Here is a 20,742-nt window from a genome sequence, read left to right as displayed (position 1 = left end):
AGTATGGACTGTACATTTCTTTATTTACAGTTATTATTTTTATTATTTTTTTAAATTAATTTATATAATGTTGCTTTTTTTCATTTTGTTTTCTAACAGATTTCAGTAACCATGAAAATAAAAATGTAATATTTGTCACACCAATAAATCACTAGAATTGAACTGAAACTGAATATTTACAGACCGAACTCATATACATCTATGAATCATACACAGGCCTATATTTTAACTGCAGGAATGCCATAATAAAATAATCAGAATTAATAAAAATTCAGAATCAGATTTATATCTATATTATGGTTGAATAGAAACATTTGCAGCAGTAAACAGTTTATTTAAAACCAAGTGTAAAGTTTATTATGAGACAATATAAGTGCAATACAGCGACAGTTTCAGTAGCCTTAGATCTGGAAGTATTTCTCCTATTTATTTGTTTTTTTCTATCAGGATTTTACTAAAATCTCAAATATAAATCAGACCAGTACACACTTTAGTCTGAAAAGGAAAAAAATACAACAAACTTAACTTCAGATGTACAAGTTTATATACTTAAAAAAAAAAAAAAAAAGTTATTACAGCTCTTTTCTTTGTCAACTTCTGTCAAAGTAAAAGCTATGAACAGTGTCTTTTTGTCCTTGTTTTGGTGCTACAAACATTCATTCATCTTCATCAGTGAGCTCAACTGATTCTTTGTTTCTGATAAATGGGCTTTTTAGCTAGTTTCATTATTTTAATAATCACAAAGCATCGGTAGTATGAATTTAGACAATAAATGTATTTGATATTTAAATGCAAACCACTTACAAAGGTAAAAATAATTAATGAAGCACAAACAACATTCACTTACGGTTTAAAAATAAAACAACAATAAACCAAAAAGTACTTATTATATAAAAACTATAAACTGCAGATGTTCTTTTGTTGTTTTGGATAAAAGCATCTGTCTTTGACAAATAATTACAGGATATTTAAATGATAAAATTTGAAATTGACAATAAGAAAGACAATATGACTGAGCATCACACAGTTAATATTAGCTATGTTTCCTGTAACAGCTGTTTTATTATTTTAATAACAGATAACACCAAGCGCTTAATCATTAATGAGAGATCGGCAAAGCATTTCAATGTTTCAGCTCATTTTGCTATTACATATTTTTAGAGAAGCTTTCTTTGCCCAAGCTGTTGCGATCCTCTCAGATCATTAGACTTTTCCATTCGGGAAGAAAGACTGACAAAGTAAAGAGAGAGAAATTAATGTCATTTACAGCCATTTACAGCACATCTGTCATCAGTCAGAATTACTGTTTTAAATATGTTTCTTATGGAGATGATTCTATCAGTGCAGGTGAAATCAAACACTGATCTAACAACACACTACAGGAGTCCAGTATCTTACCTTATTCTCAGGCACTTGTTTGTTTTTCTTCTCGTCTGTTTTGAAAAATCATTACACACAATTAAACGCCAAATTTTGCAAAATGAAAAGGTTTTCCTCTCACTACAGTATCTGTAGCTGATACTTGCCATTTCTGGGGCTCCTGCAGTGAAGGTAAATCACACCAACAACACCAACACCAACACCAACAACCAGCAGCAGAACAACACCAACAATTACTGCTACCTCACATGAAGACAGACCTGAACCTGGAACAGATGAAGACAGACCATCATTATTGTGAGAGTGAATCTGACAGTGAGTTTATGCCATTTTCATTGTTTATATATATTCTCTGGATACATTTACAGGGCCAGTGTGAAGATGTCAAAAAACTTATTTATTTATTAACATACAGAGATTATTTCATATTATAGATGGTTTAAAAACAAAGAGCTCTCAGATCAGAAAGATCAAACCAGTTCATAACATCTAGTTCATTTAAAACATGATGAGATGAAATCAGCTCCTAGAAGACGTCAGATGAGCCTCTAAGTAACTCCTCTTAGATCCAGATTGAAAGAAACACATCTTTTTATCTGTGTATTCCCTGACTGAACACAGTTTCTTGTAGTGTACTGTTTATTTAGGCCCCTTGTCATTTTGGGTTCCTCACATTCATTTTAATGTTAAACTTTCTTCAATTCAGATTTTTTCTTAAATATTTCCTTTTAGTTTTTTTTTTTTTTTTTTTTTAGCATTAACCTATTTTTGATTACAATTAAAAAAAAAAAATACTTTTATGCAGAGAACTTTAAATTACCAACTTGCTTTGCTTAATTCAGTTTATTTCAAGTTTATCTGTACAGCGCTTTTTAATGATACAAATCGTTGCAAAGCAACTTTACAGAAAAGTACGTTTCTACAATATTTGGATATAGCTTATCAGTGGTGACTTATTATTATTATTCATAAATTTAATAACAGTAACATTCTTGCTGACACACTTGAACATGACTAACAGAAGTACAAGGAAAACACCCCCTTCAGATTCAGATCAATCTACATTTATGATTACACTGTAATATATTTTGTGTAATTTGACAAAGAAGGATGGCACATACTTTTCTTCTCTTTGTCCTCTGGTACTAATTGGGCCATATTTTGGGTCATTTATGTAAAAACAGGAAATAAACTTACTGCAGTGTATCAGCTGATAAAGATAAAGAAAACACTATTTATATTATGTTTAAAATAGTATTGTAGTACGAGTTATTCACAGAATATTTGTCCTCACTATGATCAATGGGAGACATCTTAATCTTGACCAATGAAAAATATTCAATGTTGCAATGAAACTAACAGCACTGGCAATGAAAACTGATTTCTTTTCACACGATTTTCTTCTGCAAGAAATCAGCAGTAAAATAGGTTATGTAGATGAACAATAACATATGAGAAAAGACTATAAGCAGGTCTGGAGATCACTTTTTAAAGTGTCCAAAATGAAAATGTAATTATTTCAGGTTAAATGACAAACAACTCACCACTGACAGTCAGACTGAATGATTTTATGGTTTTATCAAGGTTGCCCTTTTTGGTAATGATTGTTGTGTTTTTACACTCGAGCTTCTCTCTGTCCAACTTTGTAGTATTGTCTCCTTTTTTGAACTCTGCTTCATAACGTCCAGTGTGTTCAGGTCTGCTGTTTGTGATGATCAGAGATGCAGTCTTGACGTCCAGCATCAGTCTGTCTTTGAATCTCCCGTCAGGACCATCATATAAACAGGTCTCCTTGGGATCTCCATTGAACAGAGCTATGCGAGTGTTATTAAAGTACCACAGCATCATGTCATCTGGTTCTTTGATAACACCAGAGTGTAGAATGACAGGATCTCCCTCCTTCACTGACTTCACTTCAGCTCCAAACACACCTGCAGACAGACACAAATGAACAGTTACTAGTGTGTGTGAGAATCTGTATCTTGCATATAATGCGGGGACCAGATGTATAAAAATCTATTATACTGCAGGGTAGAGTTGTGCTGATAGACGACCTGTGGGTGATGCCTTTGACGATATCAAGAAGATCGTATTTCTTCTGACATGTTTTACAGTGTTGCACATTATAACCAATCACACAAACGCTTCCATTGAGTTTCTGAATGCAGTGTCAATCAGAGACATTCAGACGAGTCACTGTAGTTTTGGTGAGCTGACTCTGACTGAATTCTGCTCTACTGCAAATTCTCACCATTAAAATGTATATGTATGTGCAATATGTTTTTTGCTCGTTTTCTGTAGCTGCTTTTTGAAAAACTTTTTGAAATAAAAAATGTAAGCATTATAAATATTAACTTACAATGTTTTAATTAAGCAGTTATCCTGTAAAATACAAGTTCAGTCATATTAAAACCATTTAATGACATGACATCCATCCATGTGCTACTTGACTGAAAGTGTGTAGTTAGTGCATTACACAGACAGTAGGCTACTTTTAACTTTATGCTGCAGTCGGTTCACTCTCTGGCTATGAAACTTAGTTATTAAATAATTCAATAAATTAGCATGATCATATTGTGTATGGGTGATCTCACAGGGTCTGCTGTGGGTTGCTTGGAACGATTTTGGTGAAATAGAAAAAAGAGAAGAAAAAAAAAACTAACTACGGTCTGAGAAAAACTGATATTGATTAACTGCATCAGATTATATAAAAGACAAAGTCACAGAATTTTTTGCGCTCATATCTTGTATTCTGGGGGATTCATTACTAATGTACATTTATAAATTAAATCATGCAGTAAATGCTTGAACTCTAAATACACGTGCACAGAAGTCTAACCTACATCACACAATGTGCACTCTCTCAGTGTGTTTGGTTTTATCACTCCAAAACAAGTATATATTAGTTTTTAATTTTTAATTTTTATTTTAACATCGTTTTCACATTTCCTGTCATTTCAATTTAGTTTTAGTTAGTTTCATTGATGGCTGTGTTAGTTTTAGTTCAGGTTTTATTTCATGAACACATTTCTATTGAGTTTTTTGTATATATATTTTACTTTCAGTTTTAGTATTTATAGTTTAGCAGAGTTATTCCAGTGTAGACCAAAGCAAGACATTTAATCTTAGCTAAGTTTAATGTTTGCACAGTTTACAGTTACCTCTTGTGCAAACCTCCTAATAATGAAACTAAAACTATTATTCACAAAATTAACAAAAAACAAAAATATGCAGCTTATATATGTATATATATAAAATATGTTAATTCATATTTGGGTTCATATTTGTTCATATTAAAGATGTAATATTGTTAAACATGCCAATAGTTTACAAACAAGGTACAGACAGTTGAGTTTTTATTCTGCAGGAAAATGACCCTCTTGCACTGGATTTGAGAAATCCTATTCTTTGTAATCATTATTTTTGTCCATCTGTGTTTATTGGATCTTTTGCACAGAGCCACCATTGTACACTACTGTGTGTTCTGTGTCTTCCTCTATGAACGTACAAAATAAGAAGAAACAATCTAAAATGCTTTGACACTGTAATATTCAAGTTGTTGAATATAGATTTGTAATTCTGATGGGTTACGTAGTTCTTGCATATAGACACTAGGGGGCAGTGGGTGAATAGGAGGTGATGCAATGTATGCGGCAGAAGTAATAGGAAATAAAACATGAGACCGCATGTGTAGAAGTTCACAGAGAAGTCCTGTCATCATTTATAAAAAAATAATACAGACACCTCAAACTAGTCGAAACTAAATGAGATTTGGTGATTTAAATGATGTTTGCACTTAACTTTGTCAAGCCGCTCCAGCGCGCACACACTTCAGATGAGCGACACAATCAATCCCATAAAGCCCCTTTTACACATGACATGGTAAGCGGTGAAAACACTGTGTGCTGCTGATTTCCCTCAGTTTGGATGTGTTTTGTACAGTCAAAGCAGTGCTTGTGTCATGAACTCCAGGCAAAAATTGCCATAGTATTAGTAAAGCGTGACAAAATGACTATTCTCTAAAGTCAGCTCATCCAAAAAATAAATAAAAATGAGTTAACTCACTTTCGTGTTTTTCTCGCACATCAAGCCTCCTTATAAACATCCGTGTGTTATTATTATTTCCAATTTCATATTTGCATGATAGTTTTTTTTTTATGATTGCATTTCCCATGTCTGTTTTTCAAAAGCAGCAAGGCATTCTCGGTGAGTAGAATAGCCACTTATGAATCAGCTCACGTGCATAAAGCGCCATCTACAGGTATTTCCCTTAACAACCACAGGTCAGGAGACTTTTTTGCTAATTATTTAGTTTTTCAGTTACTGTTGTTTGTTTTGTTGAGTTTTTCATTTATTTTTACAGTTTTATTTAATTACACTTTACGAAAATATTTTTTTAGTCAACACTTTTAGCCTTCGTTATAAAATTAACCTTCCATAATGTGATTTTTTAAAGACAATTATGGTGAAGTGACATTCAGCCAAGTATGGTGACCCATACTCAGAATTTGTGCTCTGCATTTAACCCATCCGAAATGCACACACACAGAGCAGTGAACACACACACACACTGTGAGCACACACCCGGAGCAGTGGGCAGCCATTTATGCTGCGGCGCCCGGGGAGCAGTTTGTGGTTCGATGCCTTGCTCAAGGGCACCTAAGTCGTGGTATTGAAGGTGGAGAGAGAACTGTACACGCACTCCCCCCACCCACAATTCCGTCCGGCCCGAGAATAGAACTCACAACCCTTTGATTGGGAGTCCAACCCTCTAACCATTAGGCCACAACTTTATGAAATTATAATAGACGATATATAATTGCACGCCACTAATACTCATTATATATAATAATATAAATACAACAGATGGCAAAATAATATTCCAACATATATAATATATATATATATATATATATATCCAGTACAGACCACATTACTAATTAACATTACTAATTAACATTAATGTTTTTGAAAGAAGTTTCTTCTGCTCATCAAGCCTGCATTTATTTGATCAAAAATACAGAACAAAATGTAATATTGTGATACATTACAATTTAAAATAATTGTTTTTTAATTTATTATACTTTAAATTATTATTTATTTCTGTGATGCAAAGCTGAATTTTTAGGATCATTATCACATCATCGTTTAGAAATCATTCTAATATGATGATTCCTTATCAAAGTTGGAAACAATTCTGCTGCTTAATATTTTTTCAGAACATGTGATACTTTTTTAGGATACTTTGATGAATAAAAAGTAAAAAAAAAAAAAAAAAAAAAAAAAAAAAAAAGAAGCTATGTTTTTAAAATGTAAATATTTTGTTACAATATACACTACTGGTCAGTAATTTGGGGTCAGTAGTTTTTTTTTTTCTTTTTTTTAATAAAATCAATACTTTTATTCAGCAAGGATGTGTTAAATTGATAAAAAGTGATAGTAAAGAAAATATATTATTAGAATTTTTTTTTTTTTAATAAATGCAGTTCTTTTTAACCTTTTATTAATCAAATATATTAGACAGCAGAACTGTTTCCAACACTCATAATAAATCAGAATATTAGAATGATTTCTAAATGATCATGTGATAGACTGATGTTACATGTGACACTGAAGGCTGGAGTAATGATGCTGAAAATTCAGCGTTGCATCACAGGAATATATATATATATATATATATATATTTTTTTAGAGTATATTCAAATAGAAAACTATTATTTTAAGTTGTAATAATATTTTACAATATTACTGTTTTTTCTGTATTTTTGATCAAATAAATGCAGGCTTGATGAAGAAACTTCTTTCAAAAACATTAAAAATAGTAATGTTTCCAAACGTTTGTTCTGTACTTATTATATATATATATATATACACACCGCGTGTGTTTGTGTGTGACTTAGAAATATTTTTAGAATACATTTGAAAACAGAAATGAACTAAATCTGACAAAACCACATAACCCCCTTTTTTTCTAACCTTCGTTAATAGAGTAAATGTTAAATGGGGATGGGCAATAAAACAAAAATATTTATTTTTTATTAGAAATCTCACGATTCTTTGCCATGTGGGTTTTTTTAATATTCCAAGTGGTTTGAGCATTACAGCCAAACTATTTTCCCCATTATAAAGACAAAGCCTTTCAAGGTAACAAAATATTTAATAAAAAATAAATGGTTAATATTTTGCCAAAGTGGGCAAAGATCGTAAATACCTTTGTCATTATTTTCTCTGTTATTAAAAATGAGAAGAAAGATAAACATTACAAATATTCAAATAAAACAAACTGTGACTAAGCTTGCGTCATCGTTTTCAAAAGCCTCCGTTTTCACAGTCCACTACGACGCGAGAACGGCGTTTTTTAAAATCTATCCGCTTTAAAGAGCGTTTTCCAAAAGCTAAGTTTTTGTTGACTTAAAACGCCGTCTCAGTATGGACGGAAGGCGAAAACGGAGAGAAAAATATACCCTTTCAAACGAAAACGTATTAGTGTGGACATGACCTTAAAGAATTTTAACTGCGTCACTTTCGTCCGCCATGTCTAGTCTAGAACAGGAAAAACTAATGAAACAAAACAACTTCCACCCATGAAGTGGATTTATATGAACAAAATCATTGTATTCATTCATTATAGTAATGTCTAAAATAGCGCTGAATAAAAGGCAAGATAGGTGAAATGTTGTTGGACAAAGTTGAAAATGTCTCGTTTTTTATAGTCAGTGGAAAACGTAACGTGTAAAAAATAGCCTACAGAAATAAATACATCATCTTACCCTCGACGAGAAAAGCAAACAGAATGAGCATATATCTTCCCATCATTTTAACTGGCGCAACTCTGAAGATTTAAACACTGGAGAATTGTTGGAGATCAGATAGATGGTCTTTCGCTGAGCTGTAATGGAGTCTGTGGTTTCTTTTCCTGTCTCAGTAGGAGACAGGAAACCCCGCCTGCAATGCCACGGTTGCCAGGTTTTCATAACAAAACCCGCTAATTTGCAACTCTAAACTAGCATAATCGCATTTCGCGGGGGACATGAATAACAACCCGAGGCAACAGTGATAAGGTAACCCAGTTCAACGGGAAAACCGAGGACTTGGCAACACTGCTCAATGCGTCATTTCACTTCAGTAACGGCGAGTTACTTTTATTAGCATACAGATTTAAAGTTAGAAAAAAAGTCATTATATATATATATATATATATATATATATATATATATATATATATATATATATATATATATATATATATATATACAAACAACACAGTTTGCTTCTTTACACAGATGGAATGACATTAACCGTTGTTTTGCGTCAAATTAAATTAAAGGGGTCATGACATGGTTTTTTTTTATTTTATTATTATGGTCCCCTAGGTGCAATTATAGTATTACTATAGTTAAAAAAAAAAAAAACTTTTAAAATGTAGTGAATTATGACATTTTCCCACCCTGTTTCTCATCCTTTGATTCAAACAGTCTGTTTTGGGTTGTTTCCCCTTTAAGAGTTCAGTGTTAACGCCCACTGTTATGATTGGCTAACGACATTTGACGGAACATTTGCGGATTGAGCGTAACTGTTTAGTAGCGAGTGATGCATTCGAAGCGATGGCTCTTGCAATGATAAAACCTTATATGTTTGAGCCGGAATCAGATGAGGAATCAGAGGAAAATGAACCATCACCACAACAACGAAGACTGGATCAGCCCGTGTCCACATGGAAAGTGAAACTATTTTGAATTAATAAAAAAATTGTAACCCGAGACACTTGAAAACGGTTTATTGTTGCATAATTATTCTATAGTTTAATATGCTAACAGTTCAACATTATTTACCTAATTTCAATGAAATGATAGGGTGTACTGCGGACAAAAATGCATGCACAGGCCATATTTGAAGATGCAGCATTGATAAGGCAACATTTTTAATCTTCTATTACATGTAGGCCTACTAGAAAGGCGACATATTTTCAAGATTCTCTTATACAAATAAACTGCATCCATTTTTCCCTGACGTCAGGATCTTTCGGCAGCGTATTCAAAGATGTTGTTTGTACACAGCCAGGAACAGCACATCTGCGTGGCATTGTAATTTTCCTGTACACAGACCCACTCGCTGTCCGTCGACTGAACACTTGTGAGGCGCGCAGCGCGACAACGATCCGAAATGAGCGTAGTTGTCTTGTGCTGGAGGCGGTCATATGCAAATGGTTGGAACGTCACTTCGCACCGTGACGTCACTTCTTACCATGGATCCAGAACGAGCTGTATTTAGAGCTTGATTAAATAAATGGCTCGTTTATAATGGGGAGGACGTCTTAAGCTATGAAACTTGCAGGACGTTTTAATGGTACAAAGACCTCTTATATTCCAAAAGATCAAGGCAAATTTGGTTTCTCATTTCATGACCCCTTTAAAACTTGGCTATTGCATACTAATCTTGGTCAAGCGAAAGTGAAAGTGTCTCAGGCTTGACTAACTAGGAAGAACGAGGACTTCAAGCCTTACGTGCCATTTTTGATTTCCTTATTTTATTATCGTGGCTGCGTTTATCAGGTGCATAATCCTTAGCTTTATACAAGAGCCATCAAGAAGATTATAATGCACACACTAATAATTTGAATCATATAGCCTTTAAAATACAGCTGGCTGCAGAGTATTTCCCTCAACTGTATTTAATAAAAGAAAAAGAAAAAAAGAGTTGAAATTTGCTTAAAGCTTATAGGTTCACCGTAGACCTCAGTGTGTGTTTTGTCTAGAGGAGAGAATATAATTCACTGAATGCATGTGACACTTCAGCAGACAGTCAACTGAACCCTGCTGTGATCGCAGTTATTTACATATTTATTTGAATAGATGTGGTCAGATCTGTTGGGTGGAGAAACAGATTCTGCATTAGAGTGTCTATTGCTGGACACATCAGTGTTTCTGTACTTTCTTTGCTTATTCTTTTTCCTCTTTCTGGTAATATGAATTTGATCTTCTACTCGAAGCAGAACAATTTTATTGAAATAAAGTGAATCCATCCACACTGCTGTTTAAGTACAGGATTCTTATCTCTCATGCATAATCCACAAACATGGGAGAGAGCTGTCAGGAATCATATTTCTTCGTACAAAACCAAATCATTGTTTAAAGTGTGGAAATAAAATCAAGGTAACAAAGAAATTCAAAAACAATGTATGTGTATACATTAAAGAAAAAAAAGATAAAAATAAGGTAGATAGATAGATAGATAGATAGATAGATAGATAGATAGATAGATAGATAGATAGATAGATAGATAGATAGATGGAGCTGGTTGGAGCTAAACTGTTCAAAGCAGTGGTGCTCCAGGAACTGAGTTTGAGACCACTGCCCTGTGGTGAATATACTGTAACTGTAATACATGTGATCACAGCTAGAGCGCGTCAGCAGAACAGTGGTTAATTCCTGTTAGGGGTGGATTCAAATACACATTAGTTTGTTCATCTTGAAGCAGTCTGTTATCAGAAATGCAGAAATGTGCAGGGTTGTAATCTTAAAGAAAATGTTTCATGTTGTTTTGATCCTCTTCTGTTTGTGGCATTCAGCCGGTAAGTTATAACTATGTTTTATATGTTACTAATTTAGTTATTGGTTTTAGCTTTCAGTATTTTATTTTTATTTTAATGTGGCATTATAGTGTCATTTTTGTGGAGCTTTCAATTTTTAAACTTTTAAATAGCAAAAACTATATATTAATTAAGCCACTATAGCATTATTTACCTTTTAAACTGTGACAAACTCTCTGTTCTTCAGGTGTGTTTGCTGATACGGTTACAGTGGAGTCAGTGTCAGTGACGGAGGGAGATTCAGGCACTCTTCACTCTGGTGTGACTGCTATAACAGATGTAGAACAGATTCTGTGGAGGTTTGGATCTGAAAACACTTTAATAGCTGAAATCGATGTACTGGCCGGCACCGTCACTGTACCTGATAATGTTCTTGGTGGGAGATTCAGAGACAGACTGAAGCTGGATCATAAAACTGGATCTCTGATCATCACAAACACCAGAACTGAACACACTGGAGACTATCAATTACAGACCAGCAGTGTGAGGAAGAGATTCACTCTCACTGTCTACGGTGAGTTAAATACTGATTCATTTAACTCAGAATTCCCTTTCCACACTTTTTAATGTTTTTTCTTATTATTAATCATCAAAATCTCAAACAGTGTAATCTTTTAAACATCAAAAGTGAAATCTGATGCTTATTTTTCAGCTCGTCTTCCTGTTCCTGTCATCATCAGAGACTCTTCAAACTGTTCTTCATCATCATCTTCATCACAGCAGAATTGTTCACTGGTGTGTTCAGTGGTGAATGTGGGTCATGTGACTCTCTCCTGGTACAAAGGAAACAGTTTATTGTCCAGCATCAGTGTGTCTGATCTCAGCATCAGTCTCTCTCTACCTCTGGAGGTGGAATATCAGGAGAAAAACAGCTACAGCTGTGTGATCAACAATCCCATCACAAACCAGACCACACATCTGGACATCAGCAAACTCTGCAGCAACCAGACTCAACATCTGAACATCACTCAACTCTGTCACATATGTTCAGGTACAGAAGCGCTGATATATGTGACTATTTCCTGAGCTGATCTTGTCTTTTGTTGTACATCAATCTGAAATATTCACTTTCATTAATGATTATAATTACAGATTCAGTATCTCAGATAGTGCTGGTTTCTGCTGTTGCTGGATCTCTGTTGATTGTAGCTTCAGTCGGGATCTTCTGCTTCTGCAGGAAACACAGAAATACTGGTCAAGAAGGCAAGTGCAACAAACGTGTGACTATAAGTAATACTTAAAATGAGTTAATTAAAATGCCATATTGTAATAGACCTAATTATGGTTTAATCACAGTTATTGCCGTAAATATGTAGTTAACGCTTTAGAGTTCCTTTTTATGGAAGAAGCTACAATATTATTGTGTTTGGCAATTATCTATATTTGCACCAGTCAGCACTTTTTACTCATCTCACTCACACAAAACACAACTCTGTATTTCTCAAAACTGCATCAAAACAAAAATGCAAATCCAAATTATTTTAATAATAAATCAGCTTTCTTAAAATTTTATGACGTTTGTCAAGATGCAGCCCATTGCTGGTGTTCAAACATTTCTATATTCAATGAAAGCTTCAATGAAAATTACAGTTCACCATACAAAAAAAGCTAATTACTTTTATTAAACTTTCCTCTGGGTTTTATTTATAAATTATCTGCAAATAATGCTTTGTTCTTCCTTTTAAATTATAAATTCATCGGACTGGTTTGTAAAAGTTAAACAGCTATTAATGTCTATATGAATTTGTTAATATCACTAAAAACAAGTATGCATGAAACATATTTCTGCATTAACACTAACAGCTTTGAACAAGAATGTCATCTTTGAAGTATGTACAGTGTAGAAGTTGTGTTATTTATGAACAATGCAAACAAAAAATTATTATTTACGGATTAAAATAAAATATTTAGCAATCAACTTTTTGACTGACTGATAACTGAAGGATTTACTTTAAAAAAGAAAAATCTATTATTTTGGTCAATATTATATTCGGAATTGATTAAAGTTTGAGTGAAAACAAGTTGCAATATTCTATTATTTTCCTATTGTGATGTATATCCAAGTGAAAACAGTTTCTGGAACTAAAACAAATGTAGGATGTTAATAACATGTTGTACCGAAACTACTTCAGATCTAGATCAAATTGAGTTTTGGGTTAATAATTCTTCTGTCATTTCTGTTTAAACAGCTGAGACGCATCCAAAAGAGATCACTTACGCTGATCCAACGTTCTACAAAAGAACAACACAGAAACCAGTAAGATCATTTATTGCTCATTTATGTTATAAATCTCTGCATGATTTTAGCAGTCAGATTTATAGTAGTGTGCTTGTACGTGACGTGTAATTTCACAAACACAATCATAAATAGCACCATATGAGATATTTATGAAAATCCTAGGACCATTAGTCAAGAAACTGACTCATATTCCATATTTAAGACACTGATTGCACCATGACAACTGAAGAATAACAGATCAACAGGTCAATTTAAAGAACATAAGCTTATATTTCCATAGTGCTCAAGATGAGCCAAAGATAAAGTACTTCCTGTGTCAGCTGATGACATCACTGTCCAGCATTTTTAATAAACAACTTCAGAACCTAATGTCCATGTAAGGTATTTAATATATTTTTTTAAGCAACTGAGAAACACTGCAAAAAACATTGCAGGATCTCTAACTTCAATAAAAAGTCAATCTTGCTTTATAATAGGGCCGTATTTGCTTAAAACACACACAAAAAAATAACTTTTTTATTATTTGAACTTACAACATTATATGCCTGTTTGGTTCCTGTCCATCTGCTTCAATTCTCTCATTTTTGTCATCAGTGTCCACTGTAATAGAATTTGTTTGAATATTTGCATGTCGGAGTTATGTGTATCAATGCTATATCAAATGACCTCAAACCCAATCTCATTTAATGTTCAGGTTTCAAACATTTTATTATTATTATTAATATCTTGTATTTTGTTTGTTTGTTTTGTTTCTTACAGAATGTTAGAGAGGATGAAGTGGTGTACGCAGGTGTCAGAAGATAAGCAAACTTCTTTATTCAGTGCAAGATCAGCTGTGTGATCACATTACCATTAAAATGTGCATTTTTATTTTGTGCTGTGTGTGTGTACTTTAGATGGGTTAAATGCAGAGCATGAATTCTGAGTATGGGTCACCAACTTGGCTGAATGTCACGTCACTAATATTAAAACTCTGCAAGCACCAAATGCAGAGTGTATGTATAACTATCATTAAAACCTGATGGTTTAACATTTCAAATCAAAGAAATTAAGATGGCCATAAATATTAGTAGACCTATTGCAATTTTACTGTTATTCTGTAAATATTACTTTTTTTGTTCTACTACTTTTAGAGACCCCTGGCAGTATGAGGCTCTAGCAGCTCAGTTTTTAAGATATAAATAAGAGCTGCTGTGGTCTGATATATTTCCATCTGTTCAGAGATGTGGTTTGATCTGTTGGATAGACAGAGTCTTCACGTACATGAGTCTATTACTGGACATGTGTGGGTAACGTCAGTGCGTGTTTGTCTTGATGTGTCAGTAGCGTGTGGTTTAACGGTGTTTTTCTATTCGAGGCATATGATATTCACAGCTTTTTTTAAAGCCTTATGCTTTACACAGAATAGCTTTACTTTGAAATGCCCATCAGTGCTGGTGTTTGTCCAAAATAAAGAAATAAATCACATTAAATAGTAAATGACTGTAAACTATAAAAAGATAATATACTTTGAAAGCTGACAGTAAACTATTCTCTTGTCTGATGGCCTGTTGTCAGTGTCATCTTTGCTATGCATTATTTTTTAGTTGCAAGATAAAACAGATGTGGCGTGAGAAGATGAGAAGTGAGAAAGTAACTGAACACCATCTCAAAGTAGTAGTTTTATTCTGTGACAGATAAGTTTGGCTCAGATGTGAAGGAAAATTTAATTAAAAAGTGCCATTTTCAACAACTTCAATGTCTTTTTTTGTCTCAAATGCAGCTGATAGTGTTTTGTCTTTAGTGTTTATATTACATCTCCTGAGACACAAGGCTGTTTTAAATTTGTAAAGCTACAATAATACAGTCAATGAACTGTAAACTGTAATTAGTTGACTTTACTTAGAAAAATGTAGGAAACTGATTGCCTTTAAATTTCCAAGTAAAGTATTTTATTAGTTTTTAGTTGGCACAACTTAATAACACTTGTATAGTAAACTTGTTAATCAAGCATACTTAAGTAAAGCTGACTCAAAATCATTTGTTGTGTTAACTTCTTATTAGAGTTCACATTACTAGGAAAAAATTTGGAAACCGGTTGCCTTAAAAATTTGAAGTAAGAACCAAACTTTTTTAGTCTGATTCTGAACTAAAAAAAACTAACAAAAAAAAAAAAACAACAACACCTGGCTTCAGGTAAAACATTATTTATTATCAATTGTAAAATACAGTGTACCAAACAGTCATTTAGACACTCCTAAATATAAAATATGTTTTTATTTTAATCACAAAAAGCACATCTCTCCTTAACAAATGTGCAGTGCAAGTGCAACCAAAATAAAACATGACTGATGAATGAATTTCAAATTTGACAATCTGTGACCTGAAATGAACAGAACAGTTGACCTTTTAAGAGCCATAAACTTTAGCTTAATGCAGGACAATTTTTTACACATATTAAGAAATAATAATAATGAAAAAATAAAAACACCTTGTAGTGTAAAAATATGTTAAATGAAACACTTTTTTCTGCATTTTAGAAATTTTGATCAACAACAAGCTTAAAGGTATAGTAAAGGGATAGCCAAAAACTGACAGTTCTGTCATTATTTACTCTCCCACATCTCATACCAAACCTTAACTCTCCCACATCTCATAACCAAAACTTAAAAGATCCAAAAAGATTAAGATTTCTTTGTGACTTGTTTTTAAGGCTATAGACCCTTTCTCTTACAGTTTTGGAACGAGATGAGGAAGTGTAAATAATGACAGAACGTTCAGTTTTGGGCGGACTATCACTTTAAAACAATCTGAAAAAGCTTTCACTTACATGAGCAGCATGTTTTTAAGGGACTGTAGTTTTGGTTTCAGGGATTTGAGGGTACTCCAAATTGAGTGCATATATCATCCCAAAAAGTAGCCACATGGCATCCGGGAGGTTTTCAGTATTGTCCCTCACAATGACTCCTTCGAGGATAATTGCTGTGTGTGAATCCTCTAAATGCAGTGCTTGTTAAGAATCCTGTTTGCCTTCTGTTATCACAGTCAGAATCCCGATGGAAATCTGGGGTGTGTCACAATCACAGTCCTAATAAGAAAAGGAACAGCAATATTACAATTCTGGTTACATTAGAAATAGGAAATCTCACAAATGTACATGTATCTTAAAGAATCAGTAGCATCAACTTCTCTTCAACTAACAGAGATAAACAATGGTTAAAATATTGTGTGAAATTTAGAAATTGTAAAACAGAATGAACAGTATGACGGCAGAACATACACAAGAAAATGTACAATTACATTTAAAGAGTTTTGTGTCTGGTCTGTTGGTCCGTGTAACGCTTTGCAGTGCGTTGTTCAATTTGCACCATCAAAATGAACAAAATGAAAAATTGGCTTCACACTTTCATTTTCCATTTCTTTGGAATAATTCACAAATGGATAATTGTTTCTCAGTTTAATTTTAAATTCTAAAATCTTGGGTTGTTGATGGCTGCAGTTTCAGGAACGCAGTTCTAGTATCCTGTTGGTTTAGTTTGCAGTCACTTTACTTTGTATATAGCATCAATATATTAATCTCAGTAGTATTTGTTTTTAAATTTGATTTTTGATTCAAAATGCAGCAGAGGTTAATTACGAAATGTGCTTTGAATCACAATTTTAAATTTAAACATGAATTTACAAAAAATATAAATGAAATATCAATTTTGTAAAATTGATGTATATCAATTTTAAAATAATTGTAAAAAATGGAGAACCTTAAAAGTCTTAGTCTCTTGAATTATACAGTATATTGATGAACCTCCTTAAGGTGAATTAGCTCATCATCAGTCAGCGTATAGTCACTAAATTACTACAAATATTTTAAAAGTTGTTGAGAGGCAAGACAAGACACAAGAATGATTCAAGAATGTTTATTTATAAATATAAATATATACATATTAGAGGTGGGCATAGATTATTTTTTTTTTATGTAGATTAATCTCACTGTGATCCTGAAATTAATCTAGATTAATCTAGATTAAAATGGCTCATTCGAATTCTGCCAATGGCATTCAGAATATGTGTGTTACCCAAATAAAACTGTCAAACAGTAAGTCTTTGAGAAGGGGTTTATCAAGCTAGGTGGTGCATTAGAAAAGGGGCTCATCTCCTGTTTCCAAAATGTATCACAAACTGCTTGAAAAAGCTGTAAACTAATTCCACATTGCACAAGGTGCAAACAACCATACGCCTGTTTCACACATACTCCGTCTGCAGTGCGTATGTGTTTCATATTTTTTAATGCACCCATGTTAACGGATTCCAGTTGTGTTCCAGGAGCGTTGCGTCTGCAGCAGTGCAGCGATCGTTTACGTACCGAGTAGCGGACTGCAAACACGTCCTGTGTGAAAGCACATCGAGTCCGTGCTGAACCACATCCGTAACGCACACGGACTGCAAACGCACTGCAGACGGAGTATGTGTGAAACAGGCGTGAGGGCCGTAGCTGGGGTCAGCGGGGACCCGGTGAAGGCTGTACCAGTGGGCCCTGTTTGAAATTGTTTTATTTGTATGTTCGTTTATTTTGATTTATTTGTGATATTTACACAATGTTTACGTTTTTTTCAAGTTTGTAGGTGTCAAGGTACAGAAACCAAATAATTAAATGTAAAATAGCACTGGATAGTCTTCAATGTAAAAATGAAATATACAATCAAACCTACATTTATTCAGACACTTTCAACATTTCTCACATTATTACAGTTTTGCTATATATATAAAAAAATATATCTGGTGTCTGAATAATTTTTGGTTTGACTGTTAAAACTACAAAGTAGTCAAGAGCAGTGAGTGATTTTCTTTCATTTTCTTGGATTAAGATTACAGCAGCCAGTCGCTAAATTAGGCGCGGTCCCTTTAAGAGACGATGAACGCATCCAATATAATACACATCCCATTTTTTTTCCTCAACTGTTTACTTTCACTTAAGAAATAACTGACAGTTTTTTTTTGAGCATAATTTCCAAGGTGGATATTTTGACACATTTCGTATGTATTTGTCGGCACTAGAGCAAAAATAAGCAAATTCGATATTCAAGTGTTTTGATCAAAACCACTAGAAAACGCTTATTTTTTTATTAGATTAGATTCAACTTTATTGTCACTGCACATGTAAGGTACAAGGCAACGTCTCGAGACGCCTTTCTCTGCGTGAGTCCTGAACACCAGAACAACGCGAGTACTGAATCGGGCTCTTTCACATCTTGTTGTTTGTTTCAAACTGCGATTTGTATTTGTTCGTTCCGGTGCAGGAGGGACTTTGAGGAGAACTTCGCAGAAGAGAGCTCGGTTCAGTGTCGCTGTCCCTATAGGCTGGCCTCAGTCAGGCGGTTATATAAAATATTAAGGTGAAAGTCATCATAGCTTGCTTAGTATAGACCCAGCTCCCAACCCAACTTTGAGAATAGATTAACGGCGATATTTTTTTAATCACCCGATAAGAGTCTCACGTTAACGCAGCACGTTAACGGTGATAACGGCCCACCACTAATATATATATATATATATATATAGTCATTTTTGCGACAACAGCAATAGTATGTTCCTGCACAACCGGAGGCTGCAGATTCAGGACCGCGGATCTGGGCCGCAGTTCTAGGACCCTAGTTTTTCGTGACAGCGCCACCTACCGTACTGGACGATATAGCGATGGCTGCAGTTTCAGGAACGCAGTTCTAGTATCCTGTTGGTTTAGTTTGCAGTCACGTTACTTTGTATATAGCGTCAATATATTAATCTCAGTAGCATTTGTTTTTAAATGTGATTTTTGATTCAAAATGCAGCAGAGTTTAATTACTAAGTGTGCTTTGAGTCACAATTTTAAATTTAAACATGAATTTACACAAAATATAAATGAAATGTCCATTTTGTAAAATTGATGTATATCAATGTTAAAACAATTGTAAAAAATGAAGAACCTTAAAAGTCTTGAATTGTCTCTTGAAAAGTCTCTTGAATTATACAGTATATTGTTTCACTTCCTTAAGGTGAATTAGCTCATTATCAGGTAAGTTAAAGTTGGAATCAGGGTATCGAGTCACTAAATTACTGCCAATATTTTAAAAGTTGTTGAGAGGCAAGACAAAACACAAGAATGATTCAAGAATGTTTATTTATATACATACATACATACATACATAAATATATATATATATATATATATATATATATATATATATATATATATATATATATATATATATATTTTTTTTTTTTTTTTTTAATATATATATATATATATATGGGGTGCTGCGCCAGATGACCTGGCCTCCACAGTCACCGGACCTGAACTCAATCGAGATGGTTTAGGGGTGAGCTGGACCGCAGAGTGAAGGCAAAAGGGCCAACAAGTGCTAAGCATCTCTCGGGGAACTCCTTCAAGACTGTTGAAGACCATTTCAGGTGACTACTTCTTGAAGCTCATCAAGAGAATGCCAAGAGTGTGCAAAGCAGTAATCAAAGCAAAAGATGGCTACTTTGAAGAACCTAGAATATGATATATTCTCAGTTGTTTCACACGTTTTTTATTTATGTATATAATTCCATATATAATACCACATGTGTTAATTCATAGTTTTGATGCCTTCAGTGTGAATCTACAATTTTCATAGTCATGAAAATAAAGCAAACTCTTTGAATGAGAAGGTGCGTCCAAACTCTTGGTCTGTACAGTCTATACATGTCATTTTTGTGACAACATCACAACAGCACCAAAGTGAACCCCTTCTTCATCAGTTGCTGCATGGATAGAATGGCTGTAGGCTTCAACTCTAGAGACAGAGAGAGATAAATAAGAAACATTTGTTTAACATATTCAACTGGAATATATATATATATATATATATATATATATATATATATATATATATATATGAAAAGTGAAAGTCCTTGCAGCATGTGGTGCATCTCTTCAATTCAGGCAGGGATCTCCCATATTATATTATATGTATCTTGGAAAAGAGAGAGTGTACTTGTTAGAATATTTTGAGATCATGAAAATATCCCTAGTGCCTTTTTTAATCATCTGTCCTACAATGAGCCTAATCGAATCCATAAAATCACTTCATATTGGCCATGCAGAACATGACAGAAACTAACACATGATAGCAATGTATAACTGTATGTGGAATAGACCTGCAGATTAGACCAAATTGTAACAAACTATTAAAATTGCCAAATGCCTCATTTATCATTGCAAAATAATGCCAAAACAACAGGCAACTAGGCAGTCAGTGCAGTTTAATTATGAAAGATATTTTACACATAAATATGATAAAACAAGGACTATTAAGCCAGTATTCACACTAATACATTAAGCTGCAGGTAAATCTTACAAACCTTACATAAACCATGCTCTTGTCATCTGATAAGTTTAATTAATGTGCAGGCTAGATTCACTTATAATATTTCGTCATTAAAACACAATTATAATTTATGAAATCATAGCCACGAATTAACGTCGTAGTAATTAATAAAACTAGCTCACAAATTCTTAATTTGGTGGGAATTAATT

At 33.5% G+C, this 20,742-nt stretch overlaps 2 protein-coding genes across 2 annotated transcripts; one reads left to right on the top strand and one right to left on the bottom strand.

The window, feature by feature from the left end:
• Positions 1–521: 521 nt before the first annotated feature.
• On the bottom strand, positions 522–8,306 carry LOC113086830 (uncharacterized). The gene is made up of 5 exons (XM_026255507.1): positions 8,151–8,306; positions 2,925–3,311; positions 1,527–1,646; positions 1,399–1,433; positions 522–1,230 (listed from the first exon to the last, which is right to left on the bottom strand). The coding sequence occupies exons 1-5, from the start codon at positions 8,194–8,196 to the stop codon at positions 1,204–1,206; spliced, it is 615 nt and encodes a 204-aa protein (XP_026111292.1). The 5' UTR covers positions 8,197–8,306; the 3' UTR covers positions 522–1,203.
• Positions 8,307–10,667: 2,361 nt separating this feature from the next.
• LOC113086833 (SLAM family member 9-like) lies at positions 10,668–11,902 on the top strand (the record flags this gene model as incomplete). The annotated part of the gene is made up of 3 exons (XM_026255509.1): positions 10,668–10,740; positions 11,157–11,483; positions 11,622–11,902. Coding segments are annotated over exons 1-3 (681 nt in total), but the record flags the coding sequence as incomplete, so codon positions are not given.
• Positions 11,903–20,742: the final 8,840 nt, after the last annotated feature.

The sequence above is a fragment of the Carassius auratus genome, unplaced genomic scaffold, assembly GCF_003368295.1.
Source record: "Carassius auratus strain Wakin unplaced genomic scaffold, ASM336829v1 scaf_tig00044128, whole genome shotgun sequence".
NCBI lineage: Eukaryota > Metazoa > Chordata > Actinopteri > Cypriniformes > Cyprinidae > Carassius > Carassius auratus.
This window is presented reverse-complemented; position numbering and strand designations above follow the sequence as displayed.

Bases quoted from the DNA above. Each gene is read 5' to 3' on its own strand.
- LOC113086830 (XM_026255507.1), bottom strand. From the start codon at position 8,196: ATGATGGGAAGATATATGCTCATTCTGTTTGCTTTTCTCGTCGAGG. The intron at 1,434-1,526 runs GCAAGTATCAGC...TTTTCAAAACAG, and splicing joins CTGCAGGAGCCCCAGAAATG to ACGAGAAGAAAAACAAACAA. The intron at 1,231-1,398 runs GTAAGATACTGG...TTACTTTGTCAG, and splicing joins AACAAGTGCCTGAGAATAAG to TCTTTCTTCCCGAATGGAAA.